The sequence below is a fragment of the Phoca vitulina genome, unplaced genomic scaffold (assembly GCF_004348235.1).
Source record: "Phoca vitulina isolate PV1807 unplaced genomic scaffold, GSC_HSeal_1.0 scaffold108, whole genome shotgun sequence".
NCBI lineage: Eukaryota > Metazoa > Chordata > Mammalia > Carnivora > Phocidae > Phoca > Phoca vitulina.
In genome coordinates this window covers 722,834-741,523 of record NW_022589811.1, presented here as the reverse complement: position 1 = coordinate 741,523, position 18,690 = coordinate 722,834, and the positions used below count along the sequence as shown (strand labels likewise).

Sequence of the window (18,690 nt, the reverse complement as noted above, 5' to 3'; positions counted from 1 at the left end):
GCAGGCCAGTGAGACTGTCTTTGCCTGTCTAGGCCGTGCGCTTGGAGAGCGCCTGGGCGGAGCGGGTCCGGTACATGGTGGTGGTGGACAGCAGCGGGCGCCAGGACACAGAGGAGAGTATCTTGCTGGGAGTCGACTTTTCCAGTAAGGAAAGGTGAGTCTGGTAGGGCGGTGGGGACCTGGGTTGCCGTGGTCCCGTGTCCGTGGGAGATGATGACGGGATGTGTGGTGGTCAGCGGCACGGGTGACCAGGCATGCAGAACAGTAGAACGCACCATTGCAGCTCGTGTGTGCCTGGCGCTGTGCTAGATTCAGTCTCTGCTCTCAGCTCCGACTGAGAGGATAGAAGAGTTACACTGAGCTTTGAGGTTTACCACTGGGTTGCTATCGGGGGTGCCATGGAAGAGAGCACCTGAGCCGGGGGGGCTTCCTGAAAGAGGTGACGGCTGTGGTGAACACCCAGGAACAAGCAGGAGGGAGCCACATGAAGCGGGGACGGGCCCGTGTAGAAGTATGTGACTGATAGGCATCGTATCGAGCGCTTCCCCTATATTACCATCCCAAGTGGATTCCCAAGTATTTGTTGACGGGTCCTTGGTCAGAGGCTTAAAGGGAGGTTTGGAATTTTCCAATAACTGGAGGGCAAGTTAGTTGTATCATAGACCCTATTATGTGTGTGAAATGAGGGCGAATGGCTCTTCTTACATCCAGGATACGTGAATGTGCGTGAGATCATTGCAGACCCTGGCTTTGTGAAACCTGGATTAAGATAGGCTCCCTGTATTTGTGATCTTTAATCTACTCATCCGCCAAGGCAAGTGTGTACGTTCTCCTGTGTATGAGGCAATGGGCCAGGTACACAAAGAAGCAGCCGAAGCTGTGGTCCACCTCTGAGAGCCTATAAGCTCAGGGAGGAAGGAGCCATGACCAGATGGCAGGGCAACGGGCTCGGTGATGGAGGGGTGCTCGGGGGGTTGTGGAAGCACGGGACAGGGGTGGGCTCAGAGTGGGCAAGCAAGAGGCCTTCTGCAGCGTGTGATGGCTCACCGAGTCTTAAAGGGCAAGTGGGCAGTAGGGACAGGGCAGTGGGGGCTGCATTCGAAGGCATCTTGGGCAGAATCGATGGCAGGACAGAAAAAGCCACAGACGCAGTGAATGGTGTGGCGGCTACATGGTCTCGTCTTGTTCCCGCAAGAGAGCTGCTGTTAGGAGGGACCAAGACTTTGTTCCCGGCCAACAAGCCCGCGAAGAAAGAGGGAGGACGTTTCTTTTATGACCTTCTTCCTGGTACAGGATAGCATCCTAAGAAAGTTTTGTGCGGCACACGTAGGGAGAGACGTGTGAGCCGGCATCTGTGGCCTTGGGCTAGTTGGGAAGTCTGGATCTGGAAGACTGTGGAGCCTGGCGGGTCTTAGGAGGCAAGCTGTGAAGAGCGCCCCGGAAGGCAAGAGGGCCCAGCACCTCGTGTCAGGGCACCCCCAGGCCGGCGCTCTGGGACACGGGCGGAGCTCGGTGTTTTGTGCAGCACGGAGGTATTTAGTGTGAAACAACGATGCAGTTACATTTGCTCTTGGATGATCAGCCAGCCTTTCGGAGTTCCTTCCGGGGCAGGGGCGTTCCTCGCCACATGTGGTCCGTCCTTGTAACACCCTCCGGCCCAGAGCGGGAACCTGCCTCCCCGTGGGATGTGCCCACCGTGGAGGTCTGCCCCTCCTGCTAGCCATCTCTGTCGCTTCCGTGGGAAGAGCCCAGGGCGGTTGCCACGGCGTGTCCTCAGCATCTCATTGAACCCTTAAACCACCCCGTGGAGCAGGTAGCCCTGATTTGTGTGTAACAGATGAGAAATGCAGCTCGAGAGGTCGGGGTGGGTACCCCAAGGCCATCCTACTAGCAGGGCTGGGCATCAGAAGCCGGGCTTTTATGGTGGCCCTGCGGTGTAGACCCTGCACATCGATACGCTGCACTCTCCTCTGCACCCCGTTGTTCGTGAATTCATTCCTACGCGACCATCTGTACTGTTAGCACTTTCTGCGTGCCCGGCCTCTGCTCTCCGACCTCAGAGTCTGGAGGTCGTGACCGTAGCGTTAGATGCGTACACATGCCCTCCACGTTGTCCTTCATGGCTGGAGTGGACAGGCCCGTGTGCAGGCGTCAACCCCGAGGCCGGTGGTTGGGGAGGTGGGGCAAGGGGCTGCCGAGGGTGAGTAGGTGGTCAGAGGGGAATAGGACCTAAGTGGCCTTCGTGTTGTCGAGCCTGAGTGGCAGCCCTGCAGGCCCAGGCATGTGGAGGCGGGGGCCTGGGGCCTGGGCCCTGGGCGCTCTTCTGCGGCCGCACACTGGGGAGCCCCAGGCACCAAAGCCCTGGTGCTTACAGAAGCTTTTGGCCTGCTGAAAGCATGATATGCTTGTTTTTCTCAATTCCTGACATGAGATTTTGCTTCCTTATTCCAAAAAAAAAAAAAGGAGGGAGCGATGAGTGCTGCCCATAGCGGGTACATACCCTGTGGGAGTTCCGGCAGGAGGATAGGCAGGGGCTGTTTCGGACGGGACGATGCAGGGGCAGAGACGGGCCCCACGGGCTCACGGGTTCTCTTTCAGAGCCGCCCATCTGCACATGCGTCGCCCCAGAAGACAGGAGCGGCCACCCCCAGGTTCCATTTTGCGTTTGGGAGGCGAGAGCACCGTGAGTGCCTTGGGCACACACAGCTGCCCTGTGCTTGCTGGCACCGTGCGGTCTGCGAAGGGCTTCCACGGCGCCCCCCTGTGCCAGGCCTGGCTCCCGTGTGGCCCTCGAGTCCCCACGCTGGCCCCACTGGCCCCTCTGCTCCTGCTGTTTCAGTTTCCTCTGAAGCTTTTCTTCTCCCCCAGCTGCCCCACCCACGTCATCCCTTGAGGTCGTTTCTCCTGGAAGACCCCATGTCCCTGACCGGGTGCCCCTGCTCCCCCGTACGCCAGCACGCAGGCCCTCCTTCCCTGTAGACATTTGACTGTCCGTCACTGCAGGACTACTGGAAACTCACACAACAGCAGATAAGGGGACGTTAGGGAATTTGCAGTTTTTTCAGTCGTGCCATGGTCCCCGCCTGTGCTCTTGACCGCAGGTGGAGACCCTGCGTGGGAGTCCTCCGTGGACTGAGCCCCATGCGCACAGTGCTCTCTCCAGGCTCTTCCCCATCTCCGCAGGTAGGGGAGGCCAGTTTAGATGCTGCCCTTGCTTCATATGGACAGTTTCATCTCGGCCTGCCCTGGAAGGCCCCCTCCTGCTCTAGGCCTGGGCCTGGGCCTTTGGGCCCCCCCCCCCCCCCCACCGAGTCCAGTCCAATGCTCCTTGTAGCTCTGTCTTCTCTCCTCATTACCAGTCCCTGGCGTGGGTCGTCAGTGCTGAAAGGGGGTGAATCTTCCAGGCCTGGCAACGTGTTCCCAGGTGCCCTCTGCCCTGGGCTCTCAGCATGTCGGTTTGGGCTACGAGGAGGCCCCCTGCTCGGCCTCCCGAGCACTGACACAGCAAGCAGCTCCGGAGCTCTGCGGGTCTCAGCATACGTTTTATTTTGCAGCTCTACAAAGGAAGTAGAATTAGCCCATCAAGAGTGGGTAGGAATGCAGGGGTGGGGGGTCAGGTAATTTGCCTAACACAAAAGGCTTCGTCTGATTTGACCTGAAGGGCTTGCAGCTTCCTTCCCCACAGACGGAAGCAGAGGGTGGAAGAGTCCCGCTTGGTCACCAGCACTGCAGGGGAAGAGGGGGGTCTGTGAGCTCAGAGCTCCCTGTCATAGGCGTCACGTTACTCCCTGGGCTGTGGCTAAGAGGGAGTAGAGGTGTACGTCCACGATCCCTGGGGGCTCTCGGAGTTGGCCTTGGCCGTTACCGTGGTCTCTCATGAGCAGACTCTTTCTTTTAAATGCCTGAAGAATTTTCCTAACGATCCGAGTAACCCTCTGATAAAGTCCTTTCTGTCCCTCTGTTTCTCAGTGGCACCTGTCTCCAGAGTCACTAAGCATCATTTCACTGTTAGGGTGAGCAAACCAAAAGCAGATTAAGCTCGTTTTGAAACTGCAGCTGTGCAGAAGGTACGGAAACAGAGGCCCAGAAATGAACTGCAGCCCTGGTGTTGGCACTGTCCCCATCCCCGCCACCTAGGACAAGAGGCCCGGTTGGCTGCCACGGCTCGCCTGTGTCCCCTGGAGTGCGTGTGGCCTCGTGCCAGGAGTGCGCCAGCCATCAGCAGCTTCACCCCTGCTGCAGCGTGGGCGTGTGGTCAGCTGCTCGCTCCCTGCCCCCGAGAGCCATAGCCGGGGCCTGGCGTTTCCGGAGCTCCATCCGCACCTCGGTGGGGTCACAGTCCCCTGGGACTGTCTCCAAGTAGAGGTCACTGGGGACCCCGTCTGATGGGACCGTCCCAGACTCACGTCTTCTAGAATTCAGTGGCGAGTGGTCCCTACGCAGACAGCCTGAGAGCTTCTCCCTGATACGCACCCAGCAGCCAGGCCCAGGTCGGGGGGTGGTTCCTTTCTGAGAGCTGGACAGGCTGGGCGAAGGCAGGGAAGAGGGTGCATGAGCGGGCGGACCCTGACTCTGGGCATCTTCTCTTTTCTCCTGAGCAGTAAAAGCTGCACCATCGGGATGGTTCTCCGGCTGTGGAGCGACACGAAAATCCACCTTGATGGAGACGGGTAAGGAGATCTCTTTAAAAGATTCTTCCAGGGGCGCCTGGGTGGCTCAGTCAGTGAAGCGTCTGCCTTCGGCTCAGGTCCTGATCCCCAGAGGCCTGGGACCGAGCCCCGTGTCGGGCTCCGCCATCAGCGGGGGGCCTGCTTCTTCATCTATCTCCTGCTCCCATGCTGTGCTTTCTCTCTCTCTGACAAATAAATTAATAAAATCTTTAAAAAAAAAAATACTAAGAGATTCTTCCACTTTGGGCATCCTGGATAATCATTAGGAGCAGAGTCACCTGTGTGACGTGCTCACACAAGGACCAGGGATATTTGGGACATTATGTAAGGGAGTTTGGGTCTCGAAGTATCAACGGAAGAGTGTTTACAGGGGATGTGCTGCTGTGTGAAGTTCCAGCGCATCAGGGAGCTGACATCCATCCGTTCCCCTTGATGTGTTAAGTGAATACTCGGTACGTGCCCCCCACGCGGAGCCGGTCACTGTAGGTTCACGGTTGGAAAGGACACGGCCGGAGCACACAGCCGTGGGGGTGCGGGGGGAGGCAAGCGGCTAGTGGGCACAGCAGCGTGTCAGGTGCGTCTCCGGGGGCTGCAGAGGAGGAAGCCTTCCGTGTGGCTGGGGCGAGGTAGACAAGAGAGCCATCCGGGTTCCACGTACATTTGCTTCCAGGGGAAATACGCGGGTTCTGCCAGGAGTGGGAGGAAGGAGCTGAATACAAGTTGCCCCTTCACCAGGATTCCAACGGTAAAAGTTAAATTGCCTCATAGAATCGGGGAAGAAAAATTAAAATGTGATTTTTTTTTTTGAAGAGGCAGGATTACAATGGTTATATTTTTTTCCTTTGTCAGATTTTGCCATCTGTGAATATATTTCGCATGCAATTACAAAAACAGTGGGTGGGATGTGTGGGGCAGGAAGTAGCAGGGGGCTGGGACAGTGGCAGGAACGTGAACGAGATGGTGTGTCGGATGGTGGTGTTACCTTTGCCAGGGTTTGTGTTTTTGATAGACCTCGCGTAGCCGGGTTAAAAGCAAGTCTTAAAGATTTGAGAACACTTTTTTTTTTTCCCCACTTTTTTCCTGCTCTTGCCCTTGTTCGATGCAGCGGGCTTGTATTCCCTGCTCAGAAAGCGTGAGCCACCCTTGTCATCTGGTGTGGCCTCAGGGTCTAACTTCTCACCGCGCTTCCTTTCTTTTTTTGTTTTTCATCCTCAGGGGATTCAGCATCAGCACTGCGGGACGGATGCACGTCTTTAAGCCCGTATCCGTCCAGGCCATGTGGTAAGTGCTTTTAGGGACTTTTATCACCATAGGAATATTTTTTTTAGCTGCCAGCACGAATAGGAAAATCCCCTTCGACTTTAAAGCTCATTTTGGTGCATTTATTTTTGTGTGTATGGCAAAATGCACGTAACGTGAAGTGTACCGCGTTTACCATTTTTTAAGTGTGCAATTCAGTGTACATCCATGATGTGCAGACGTCACTATCCATTTCTCGAACTTTCTCATCATCCCATTAAACACTAAGTCCCTCTCCCCCGCCCAGGCCCTGGTTAACCTCTGTCCTACATTCTGTCTCTAGGAGTTTGCGTACTCCAGGTCACTCCAATAGGGGGGAATCCTCCCCGATTTCTCCCTTTGCGTCTGGCTTCTGTTGCATATCTCGATGTTTTCGAGGTTTGTCCGTCTTGTCGCACGTGTCAGAATCCTTTCTAAGGCTGAATGTTACTCCAGGATGTGGTCATAGACTATTTTTTGTGTAGCCCTATCATCCGTCAGTGGACATTTGGGTTATTTCCACCTTCTGGCTGTTGTGCTTGGAGCTGCTATGAACACGGGTGGGCAAAGTGTCTGTTGCAGTCCCTGCTTTCAGTTCTTTTGAGGATGTACCTAGAAGTGGAATTTCTAGAGCACGCGGTTAACTCTGTGTTTCACTCTCTGGGGAACCAAAACTGTTTTCCGCAAACTGGACTCTTGGTCCCATTTCACACTCCCACCAGCCGTGCACGAGGGTTCTGGTTTCTCCACGTCCTCACCAGCTCCTGCGACTTAGTTATTGAGTTTTCATCATCGCTCTCTTAATGGGTGTGAAGTGGTATCTCGCTATGGTGTTGATTTGTATTTCCCCACTTGATGAATACCGAGCATATCTCTTTATGTGCTTATTGGCCATTTGTACATCTTTTTTGGAGAAAACTCTATTCAGGTCCTTCAGCCAGTTTTTCATTGGGTGGTTTTTTTGTTGTCGAAGGTACTTTATTCTTACGTTATCTACAGTTCCTGCTGCCCAAATGCCATTCCAGCGCAAATTTGCATATTCTTTATACCTGGTGCACGCTCGGTTTGTGCCCTGAAGGGAATGGCACGCTGCCAGGCACTGGGCATCTGGGAAGGCATACGACGGACATAATTCCTGTCCTCGTGGGGTTTAAAGTCAATGGAGGGGAGGTGGCCATAACCCGCGCAGAGTCACGTGTTGGACCAGGGAGCGCAGGGAGCGTGTTCTCACAGGGTGCCCCGCTACAGGATGCGGGGTGCAGGGCCCGCTTCGGGGGGAGGGCCTCCCACACACTCTGCTTTGGGGATGAGGTAGCCGCGGGCGAAGGCTGCACTGGGTGAAACAGGTCAGGCCGGTGCTTCTTCAAACCCGGCACACACACCTGCGAGCCTCCCTCATCCTTGGAGGGTCGCACAAACCACCCCTGCAGCGAACTCAACACAACCGTCTCTCTTTCCAGCAGTCTGGAAAAGGCTCAGGAGAGAGCTGGTGGCATCTGACGAGAAGGGTTCTGCCCAGTGTTTCCCAGTCATTACTTTGTTTCCTGGGACGGTGAGAGTTAGGCCGAATTCTCCTATGGGCCACCAGTCAACATGGTGCTTCATTTTTACCTCGTCCATTACTCTACACTGCCCTCAATTCAGGCTCCTGGGGAAAATCACGAAATCATAATTCCCTTGATACCCCAGATGTCTCTTGCGTCCCTGGATCATTTCTTACCTCTTTCTCTACAGGCAAGTAAAAAACAGGCCCACATGTTTTTCCAAAATTTCAGGAGCAAAACTAAATTTAGTAAATATGCAGCTCAAGCCTATTCCCTGAAGCAGCCTAGAGATAGGACAGACATGCCTGAGTGGGACGGGTACAGCACATAGCAGGGGTGAGCCCTTCCCTGAGCACTCTCGCTCCCTCCGGGGCTTCCCCACTCCCACCCTTCGTCGATGCCTGGTTCACCCCCTTCACTGAGAAAGTTTCAGCCTAGATTTTTGTTAAAAAAAAAAAAAAAAAAAGATGACTAAGCTGAGCATTACCATACACATTCTCCACGTTGTTCCTTCTGCCCCACTCTTCCTTCCCGAACCTCTTCTTCATTTCATCCCTGTATTAATGTGAGTTTCTCGTACTCCCTTCCCTAAGAGAGCTAAGCATCGAAGCTGTTATAACAATGACGGGCAAAGGTTAAAAAGCAAGTTATTCAGAATGCAGTAAAATGTGTCTGCTGCATGTGAAAGACTTTCCTTCCACCTGCCAGGCTTTGTGGCGGTGTCCCTCCCACCCCCCGCCTCCGAAGTAAATCTGAGTTCTTGGGCGTTAACTGGCCGAGTGGGAGATGATCGTGAGCCAGCCTGGGTGGGAGAGTTACGAAGTTTGCCCTCTTTCCTTGCTGGGCACAGTGAAGGATGGCTCATCTGCTCTTGGGTTCCGTTACCCGGCAGCCGGAAGGTTTCGGGCTGCCTTGCATCCCGCACGTAACCTTTTGCATATGGCGACGCTCGTAGTGAGTCCTTGAGGGGTCGCCCTGCCCTGCCCCGTTCTCAACCCCCCCATGTGGAGGGAAGAGCCCATCACTCCCTGTGCCTCCCCAGGCCTGACCCTGTCCCCCCTCCTCACCCCAGGTCTGCCCTGCAGGTCCTTCACAAGGCCTGCGAAGTGGCACGAAGACACAACTACTTCCCCGGTGGCGTGGCGCTCATCTGGGCCACCTACTACGAGAGCTGCATCAGCTCGGACCAGAGCTGCATCAACGAATGGAACGCCATGCAGGACCTGGAGTCCGCACGGCCCGACTCCCCGGCCCTGTTTGTGGACAAGTAAGTGCGGCGCTGCCTCGCCCACGCCGGGCCTGACCCTGAGTCCGCACAGGGTCACACCACCCTGGTAGTCCTGGGATTGGGAGCCTCCTCTCCCAGGACCAGCATTCCAAGCAGGGGTGCCTCACCTGCTGCCCATGGGTAGTCTGTGGCTAGGGAAGGCTCTAGGACCACCACCCCACTTCTAAACTTAGAGACGGATTTGGGTGTGAATGCGTTTCCGGGGAACAGCTCCATAACTCCCATCAGCCTACGTGCTTCACCGGCTCTTGGGCCATGTTCTATGGTCTGGCCTTTCCCTCTGTTCTGAGGAGTATTATATATCCATCGTCCCAGGATCCCAAAACACCACTGCACCGGCACTGGCTGGGGGCGGCCTGCCTTAGAGGCCACAACAGTGAATCCGGGGCCTGTGTCGCGTGGCCACCAGCAGAGCTCACGTGGCCTGAGGCTGCACTCAGTGAAAGTCTGGGTCCAGAGGAAGGAAGTGGCTCCCCCCTTCTCTCTTGGTTAGGACCCTCCTCCCCCAGAGTCGTGTGTCCCTCTGGGACTGCATTATGAGGGCCATGGACACAGAGGTCAGCCTGAATGAGGAGAGGACCGGAAGCCACATTCTTTGAGGCCCCAAGTGATGAGCGGGTTGGGGAGAATGACAGTTGCCTTTGAATATAAAAAAGGGCATTCTGTGGAAGAATTATCCTGGTCTGTGTAGAAGCAGGGCTGATGGGTAGAAGTTACAGGGAAGCACATAGATTCTCCATGTAAGAAGGAGATGAGGAGAGCCGGACCCAGTGATGTCCTCCCACCCAGACATGTTCAAGCGCAGACAGAAGGATGTGGTTGGTGGGCGGACGTTCCGCGGGTGCTTCCAGCATCTCGTCCCGAGAGCCTGATTCTCTGCAGACCTGAACGAGGACTATGCTTTCCAGCCATTGTTTGTGCTCTCCATCCGCTCACCACTCTGTGGACTCCCACAGGAGTTCTAGACACAGAGCCGGACTTCTCTGTCCCTTTCCCCTCCTCCCAAAAACATGCACACCAAGAAGGTAGCTGTCTGGGCGCCTGGGTGGCTCAGATGGTTAAGCGTCTGCCTTCGGCTCAGGTCATGATCCCAGGGTCCTGGGATCGAGTCCCGCATCGGGCTCCCTGCTCCTTGGGAGCCTGCTTCTCCCTCTGCTCTCTGTCTCTCTCTCTCTGTCTCTCATGAATGAATAAATTTAAAAAAAAATCTTTAAAAAAAAAGGTAGCTGTCTGCGTGCAGGCCATGTTCTGTTTAGCCCAAGAGTATCTGGCGTTCCTGTAAACGCTGACCTCAGGCTCCCTGTCGTTCTCCATCTTACTGAATGTCCCTTCTTTCTAGGCCAACTGAAGGGGAAAGGACTGAGCGCCTCATCAAAGCGAAGCTCCGGAGCATCATGATGAGCCAGGATCTAGAAAACGTGACCTCGAAAGAAGTAAGAGAGCTCTTCCCTTACCAGGCCAGAGGTCACAAGCTGTCCATCTGTCCTGTTGCTCAAAGCACAGCAGAGGCAGGTCTGCCACTTGGCCTTCTTACCGACCAGCTCACCGACTCTCAGAGGCTTTTTCCCCGCAGGACTTAGCAGAGAGAGCGCAGGCCTTAGATTCCCACTCTAGTTTGGATCCAGCTGTGCTGCATACCAGCTCTGGGGCCTTGAGCAAATTTCCCGAGCTCTCTGAACCTGTAAGACCTTTGGTGTTGGGGCGCCTGGGTGGCTCAGATGGTTAAGTGTCTGCCTTCGGCTCAGGTCATGATCCCAGAGACCCGGGATCGAGTCCCGCATCGGGCTCCCTGCTCCTTGGGAGCCTGCTTCTCCCTCTGCCTCTCTCTCTCTCTCTGTCTCTCATGAATAAATAAATAAAATCTTTAAAAAAAAAAAAAAAAAAAAGACCTTTGGTGTTAATTCCACGAGACCCACGCATTGCCCCGAGATACATCTGCCTGTTAGTGCCCTCTTCTCTGCCTTGTGTTTTATTGAAATACAGCAAACTCTTATTTCTTATTTCAGGATTATCACTTACTAGCAAGTTACTAACCCTGGACTGCCTTCTGTGTGCCTTCGAATTTTTTTCTGGATCACTTTTTTCTTGTTTCAGTTGCTTTTTGTTCCAAAGAATGCAATGAATTATAATAAGCGCTTAAACTAGGTAGATATAAGGGCTTAAAAGGGCCATTTGAAAAAGCCATATATCACCCTTTGTATTAATTAATATACATAAAAAGTCATATTGTGGGGCAACCAACCCTCTTGGGTTCCCTCCCTCTTTGGGAACTTTGTACTATCGCTCAATAAACTTTGCTGCCCACCAAAAAAACAACAAAAAACTATCCTGTTGTGATGCCTTCCAAAGAAAGATAAAGCTGATTTTATGTGTTCACTGTGAGATATTTGATATTTAATTGTAAAAATAGAAGTGCCTTAAACTCAGTAGAAGAGATGCCCTGCGAATCAGCTTCTTGGTATAAAATGATGAACTTTGCCCAGTCTGACTGCCCGTGAGGCTGTGTAGCCTCATTCCCACCACCTACATACGTGCTGTGTGCGTCTCAGTGCGTTGTGTGCTTTCTCTGGGGTAAAAAAAACAAAAAACCGCCAAAACAACAAGACACCTTTTTTGAAAACAACCACAGTATAAGTTGTGACTTGACTTCTTTGGAGGTGGATGGCTCTTGTTTTGTTTTGTAACGAATCACTTTTTCTGCTCTTCTCCGCTCCACAGATCCGTAATGAATTAGAGACGCAGATGAACTGTAACCTGAAAGAATTCAAGGAATTCATAGACAACGAGATGCTCCTTATCTTGGGACAGATGGACAAGCCCTCCCTTATCTTCGACCACCTCTATCTCGTAAGAAGCGCCGCACAGGGCAGGGTCTGGTTTGGGGAACATCCGTCTACAGACCTTGATTGTTTGGAGCTTGCAGCAGAGTCAGAGAGGGGGAGAGAACTGGAGTCGCTGGGACCTCGATCCTGGCTGTTCTGGGAACTCCTGTCTTCGACCCCCTTCCTCTGGCCTGCGCTGGTTTGCCCTGGGGCCAGATGTGTGAGATGGGGCTCCCAGCTGAGCTGGGCGGATTTGTTTGAAGGCTCTCTGGCACAGTCCACTGGCAGCAATTTTCAGAACCTCTCCATCCTTGGTCTTCAGTTGCTAACACAGAGGCCGCATCCAGTTACCTCCCCACGGTTTGCGGGCTCAGAACCCCCAGGTACGAAAGGGCGCATGCTCGCCAAACCCCAGAATTACACCTGGGCATCACCAAGACGTGAGAAACAGTAGGCAAAACAAACCGAACCCCCGAAACCCAGCTTCTTCCCCTCTCACTGTCCGGGCGGCTACCCTGTGCCCTGCTCCCAGGCCCGCCGAAGGAACAGGCCCTGGAAGCACCACCGGGGGGCCGGGTCGTGCAGGTTCTCCCCACCTCCATCTCTTGCTCAGATGCTCTTAATGGTGTAAATCTCCATAGAAGGCAACTGGCAAGTTCGCAGAGTCCCTCAGAGAGACTATAGGGGAGAGCATGTTACTAAAATTAGAGAAGTGGTACAGTGTGATGGAAGTCAGACCCGCCAGGGCCAAGTTCCCACTCCCCAGCCGAAGCAGCTGTGTGAGGGGAGCGAGCCTCTTTGCCTTTTCTCCATTCTGTACCATGTGGGATGATTGTGAGGATTAAGTAAAAGACAATCTTAAAGCACCAAGTGTAGTTTCTGTAGGTACTAATAAATGGCAATCATTGTTACAGCAAAAATGACTTCCTGGGAAAGTGGAGGAAGTGTATTTGCTGCTGAAGCCATGAACATCTTGTTTTCTGCCCACAAGAATTAATTAATGGTTCTCCAAACGCATGTGTCGTGATATATACTTAGTATATTAAATATATATATATCGCAAATATATATATTTAATGTATTTGTGTGTATCAATTCATATTTGTGAATATGTGTGTCTGTGTATATATATACATGTATATATATACACATATATGTTTAACGTTTGTATTAAAACATATATGAATGTGTGGATTTGAAGCCTATATCTTGAAAGCCATCAGGCAGCACTGGGCTCTAATTTCCCCAGGAAGTTGGTGGTTTTTCCTAGTGGAAACAACAGAAGGCAGGCCGTCTCTCCACTAGGTGGTGATCACAACAAGAGGATGCTCACAGATGTAGTGAGCTTTCATTATTTTTTTCAGTGTGGTTTGGTGGTCTATGTCACTTTTTCCATGAGAGATACTAAAGGAATTTTTATATTTGAGCCTCTCCCTCCAGCATGAAAAATCCAGCTAACACCCGCACATTACCAGCCCCACTTGGCCGCCTGGGGCCCCTGCGTCCTGAGGGGTCTGCCCTCCTGGGAAGGGAAGTTTCTAGGGAGACTTGGTGGGGGGGTCTCTTGTTCTTCACAACTCTGTGTCATTTGCATTGCCGAAGAGCGAAGTGATAGCTTTTTCTTTGTTTTTTCCCCTTCTGTGTTCCTGGGAAGCTTAGAAATGGAGGGTTCATTTTATAATAATGCTTTAAAAGGCATTAAATTAAAACACGTTATAGAAGGTTCAGAAACACCAGTAACTCCAAAGAAGAAAGTAAAAAGCATTCCCAATTTCGCAAATCTAGACGTAGTCACCATTAACGTTTTAGTATATTTTTTTTCCCATCTTCTGGGTTTTTTCTTTTTATGTCTATATAGCTTCTTTAAAAAAAAGAAAGAAAGGAAAGGAAAGAATCATAATGTTTATATAGTTTTGTATCCTGTTTTTCTTTTTTTAATTGTTTTCATTATGCGGCATTTCCCTGTGTCGTTAAATAGCCACCCAAAGTACAATTTATTTTTAATTGCCCCATCGTGTGGCTTCATCGTCATCATCATTTATTTTACTGGTTTCTTCTTGTCGGATCTCTAAGTTGTTCTCATTGTTTGTCCTCGCAAATAACCATAAATATCCTCGTGCATAAATCTACGTGCGAATTCTGGATGTTTCCTCAGGGCAGCTCTTTGTATGTGGAACCACTGGGTCAGAGGGTGGGAACTTTTAAAAATACTTGCCCGAAAAGGTAGACAGATTCCTGCTTTAAATTAGTGGTGTGTGAAAGTGCCCTCTCCTGAGCGGGAAGCCGGAGGTCACTGCCTCTGGTGACAGGACCGTGCCGGAGCCTTAGGAAAGGACGTGGTGGGGGCGGGGGCGGTCCAGGTTTTGCCGTTTCCTGAAGGCCAGGGGACAGCCAGGGCCTTCCACGCAGGCTGACAACGCCGGGAATGCCTCCGGAACCTGCTTGGCTAGCGGCCTCTTTTAGTTCTGTCCGCCCATCTAAGGCCAAGGGCCCATGAAATAACCCTCCCCCACCTAGGGCTGGCCCACCCCATGCATCCCCTAAGCAGCTCTGAGGCGGACATGTGACACTCACGGGGGTTTGTGTGATCTGTCCCCCAGGGCTCTGAATGGAATGCATCCAATCTGGAGGAACTGCAGGGCTCAGGGTGAGTCTGCTCCCCTCGTCCCCCCTTGTCCTTCCAGGCAGCTTAGAAACCCCCGAGGTTGAGCCCTCATAACTGCCTGCACCCTGTCTCCCATCTCCAAGGGCTGGGCTGATTTGCATAGCTAAGCAGATGTGCTTCAAAATGCCACCTCCTGAATAATTCATGCGTTTTAGATCTTAACGGGGTTCTGTGGGATTGTGTGTGTCACCAAGAACGATTCTCAGTCACACTCCAGTGGCAGAGGACAGCCTGGATGCTGGTAGGGCCACGAGCCCCCTCCTGGGCCCCACTGCCCTCCCCCCCCCCCCCCCCCCCGGAACAGGTGCTGGCAGTCGTAGCGTGGACACACACACACCTGTGGGGCCAGTCGGCCACTCTGGTCCCAGGACCACTCCTGGTTCTCCCTGAGGTTAGACTTTGGGGCCTGGTGGGAATCTGGCGGCTAAATACTCAGTGTTGGTCAGAAACATATGCCCATCTCAGTCTGAGAAATGCCCAGCAGCAGGAATTAAAAAAAAAAAAATGTTTAAATCTAGACCTTCAAGAACAGATGTCTGGACATTTTTTTTTAAACAACACAGCCACAAAATCACCGTTCTGTGGGTCTGACATGATGGCATTCTTGAATTACTGCATTTAAAAATCAAGACTAAACAAATCTTAAAATATATCTTTAGAACTACTGGTTAAGATGTGTTCTTTCAACAGAAAATTTTCTTAAAATGTAGAGTGATACCATCTATGCTTTCTCTGGCTGGGAATAAATAAATGATTTTGAAAGGTATTTTGTAAAGCATTTATAAGTATTCTCTTACAAACCCTATTTGAGGTATTTTCTAACTCCTGAAATTATTTTGGTCTTCCGGGAATATAAGTATCAAGTTTAGAGAACCTGCGTTTGAAGACCCTCCCCGCTGTTTATGTATTTATTTGTAGTCTGCCTTGTTTCAAGAGGATTTAAGGCAATTCTCAAGGACATAAATAATGGATGGATATATTCTACTCTCTTAGCTATTTAAAAGTAGAGACTTTGTTTTTTGTTTTTAAGCCTCTGTATATTAATAAATAACCATTACGAAGTTTGAAACTTTGAGTGTGTCTGAAAATGTATTTAAGTAATACATATGTCTCGTTTCCAGAATTCACATTGCTCAGCAGTGCTTTGAACTTTTTTTTGTAAGTTTTTTTTTTTACAAAGAAATTTGTTGTTTATTATAAGTGTAATACATTCTCATCGTATAGAGGACATTTGGAAAATACAAAAAAAAAAAAAATTACTCCTTAAGGAAAAACCAAAGTCCCACCGTAAACATATACGCTTTATGTGTGTATTTAATTTTTTTCCTTGCTCAGTTTTCTGTTACTTTGTCTTTTTGTAGTTCCTCATTCTGATTCTCCAAATTTGTTCTTTTTTTTTTTTTTTCTCCTTACAGTGTGGACTACATTTTAAATGTCACCAGAGAAATAGATAATTTTTTTCCTGGCTTATTTGCGTATCATAACATTCGCGTCTACGACGAAGAGACAACAGACCTTCTTGCCCACTGGAACGAAGCGTACCATTTCATAAACAAAGCAAAGTAAGTGGATGGAGAAGCCAAAGAGGCTGGCCTGAGGAAGTAACTGGCAGATGCCGGCTGGGCAGAAACTAATGGCAGTCCCAGACATCTCTGGTTTGTGAAGCCTTTGATGTCTGGTGGACCTCTGGTTTTAGACCACAGGACTCCCTAGCACCAAAAGGCACAGTCACTGATCTTCTCAGGGTGGGGGCCCCAATGAGCCTGTTTCCCCTGTCATCGACTGTGACATTGGATCACACTTTTGTCATCATCACTGCTTCCAGGCAAGGATCTGATATCTCGTGGACATTCTTTGGAGCTCTGTCTACAGGGAGTCGCTGAGCCAAAGGAGGGAGGAGGGTGGGCCAGGTCTTGCGTGGACTATGAACACCTTTGGGGCTGCTTCCCCAGAGAAAGCTGCTCAGGCAGAGGCCGCGAGACCTGGCCCACCTTCTGCACCTGAGTTACTGTAGTTTTCTTGTTCACGGAATGGGGCAGACCATCAGAGGTCCTCGTCGCCCTGAGCCTCTTCCTGGCATCACCCTGTCTTCTGTCCTCCCCTTATTCTCCTGTGGGACAACTCTGCCTCACTGAAGTCCAGAATAGAGAGAGAGAAGCTTTTGCATTGCTATCGAAAGAAACCCTGTCTTCTGCTTCGTACCTCTTGAGGTCAAAGCTCTGTAACATGTCCTTACCGAATCTTAGTTTGTTTGCATTCCTGGGGGATAGATTCCAGGCCAGCAGTCAAACAAAAAAACAAAAACAGAACAAAATGCACTGACAAATGGGGATGAATTTGAAGCCTGGGGTCTAGGAAAGGAGCCCAGACCCACCTGATGGGCCAGCTGGTTCCAGTGTAAACAGGCAGGCTGGTGGGTCTGCCTCCTGTACAAATAAAGCTTCCCAGGTGCGGCCCCTTCCAGCATCGTGTACCCTCCCATTCTCGAGCCTCCGAAGAAGTCTCGACAAACACGGCCTTGCCGTTCCTGTGACATCAGCCCCGCCCAGGCCACTACCGCCTCCTTACAAATGACCGATCCACCTGCCTTCTTCCCCTCGTCCAAGTTGAGGTTGCTGCCGTCCTTGTTCTAGCTCCTCAACCCTCCCTGTCTGGCGAGCGTCTTGCCCTCCCGAGGACCTCGCAGCCTTCCATTTGCTGACCCCGTTTTCTCTGCAGTCACCCGTTGCCCATCTTCATCTGCTGGGGCAGCTGTGTAGCTTTTGCAGATTACCCTTTCGCTGCCCCCTTTGCTTCCTGCAAGAGTTTCTGGTCTCCTGGCCCATCCCAGCAGTCCCGCTTTGTCCCTGAGGGCGGCCCGATTTGGGAGCCCTCCCTGCACCACTCGGCAAGGCAAGGACAGATTTATCTCGATTTCCCATTGTGTGCTAATTGATTTTGCAGTGAAGGTATTTCCTTTCAAGGGTGTGTGGCCATCTGCTGCATAAATATCAGGACGTGGGGGGGCAGTGGGGTCTGGGCACTGAGATAACTTCAGGGTTTAAAGAAAAACAAAATGCATTGGGTAAAACCTGAAAGAATGAAATTATGGAAGTTTCTGGACTCTGTCCCCCGCCTCTGCAGGAGGAACCATTCCAAGTGCCTGGTACATTGCAAAATGGGTGTTAGCCGATCGGCTTCCACGGTCATAGCCTATGCAATGAAGGAATTTGGCTGGCCTCTGGAAAAAGCATACAACTACGTGAAGCAGAAACGCAGCATTACACGGCCCAATGCGGGCTTTATGAGGCAGCTGTCTGAGTATGAAGGCATCTTGGATGCGAGGTGGGTGAGCGTCTGCGGGGAAGGGTTGGCAGAACCAAGCGGGCTCCCGTCTGGCCTGGCAGCAGTCTCTGCAGCTAAAATCCTGCCTTTGGGGGGGTTGGTGGGGAGTCGGACTGAGAAAAACAGCTATTGTTTGGGGTTTGATTAGTGGTTTCCAGGAGGGATCTGTTTGATTTTGTTGGCACACACAGAAAGCTGTTTTGCTGCTGGAGGGAACGGTGCGCGGTTCCTCATCCAAGGCATGACGTCATGGGCGGCGCAGGCACGTGGCCGTCCCCGTTTCCTGAGCATCTGCTTTGTGCCGAGCCGTGGGCCAGGCTTCGCCACAGGGCAGTTCCGATGCCTCAGGGCCAACTGGCTTCCGGCACCGACGAGCCGGGCCTTGTAGGGCAAGCTCGCCGATCTCCCCCGGCCCTGGTTTCCTCTTCTGAGTTTGCAGTTCAAGCCCACCTGGTAGGGCTGTTGTGAGATCTACCTGAGGACTGTGCAGGTTTACCTCTGCAGATGCCGGGCTAGACCTGGCTCGTGGTGAATGAAACGGAGCTTTTGAAATCTCTAACCCCCACCCAGAAAAGGTCTGCCCAGGACAGGGTATCCCCGGCGTACGGGGGGAATGAGCTGACGCTGGAGGTTAGGGTGTCCCACATCATACAGCCAGTGGGCAGCACGGGAGAGAGCACACCCGGGTCTGCCCGCCCCCAAGGCTCCGGTGTGGGGAGGCCCCGTGGAGGCAGATCCCCACTGCACCTGGGACTCCCTTTCTCCCTGGATTATTTCTGACTCGTATTATGAGGAGGCCACAGGCTCAGTCCACGGGCTTCTTGGCCGAGTGTGAGCAAGCAGGAGTGCCCTGGCAGGGTGGAACGGGGTCTGAGAACAGCTCTGGACATCTCTGGAGTCCCTTTACTGTCACCCAGGGAGCGGCTGGACAGATCCCCAGGCAGGGCCCCGGGACGATGCGGAGGGGGCGGAGCCATGGGCATCCTGCTCCTTTCCCTTAGCCCTTCAGACACTTGCTGCCATCGGGGCTTGCGGCCTCCACAGCCTCCCCAGGGGTCGTCAGGCCGAGGTCACAGCCACAAGGCAGTGACCTTGACTT

General features: G+C 52.2%; 1 protein-coding gene across 3 annotated transcripts in view; it reads left to right on the top strand.

Moving 5' to 3' along the window:
- The window catches only part of SSH1 (slingshot protein phosphatase 1), a 58,034-nt gene that overhangs the window by 30,400 nt on the left and 8,944 nt on the right, over positions 1-18,690 (top strand). For all 3 annotated transcript variants that reach the window (XM_032397956.1, XM_032397957.1, XM_032397958.1), the window contains 9 exons: positions 33-154; positions 4,602-4,670; positions 5,886-5,951; positions 8,565-8,759; positions 10,120-10,213; positions 11,499-11,627; positions 14,203-14,249; positions 15,683-15,829; positions 17,391-17,591. In XM_032397956.1, the coding sequence (XP_032253847.1) occupies positions 33-154; positions 4,602-4,670; positions 5,886-5,951; positions 8,565-8,759; positions 10,120-10,213; positions 11,499-11,627; positions 14,203-14,249; positions 15,683-15,829; positions 17,391-17,591 (1,070 nt within the window). The remainder of the gene's footprint in view (positions 1-32; positions 155-4,601; positions 4,671-5,885; positions 5,952-8,564; positions 8,760-10,119; positions 10,214-11,498; positions 11,628-14,202; positions 14,250-15,682; positions 15,830-17,390; positions 17,592-18,690) is intronic.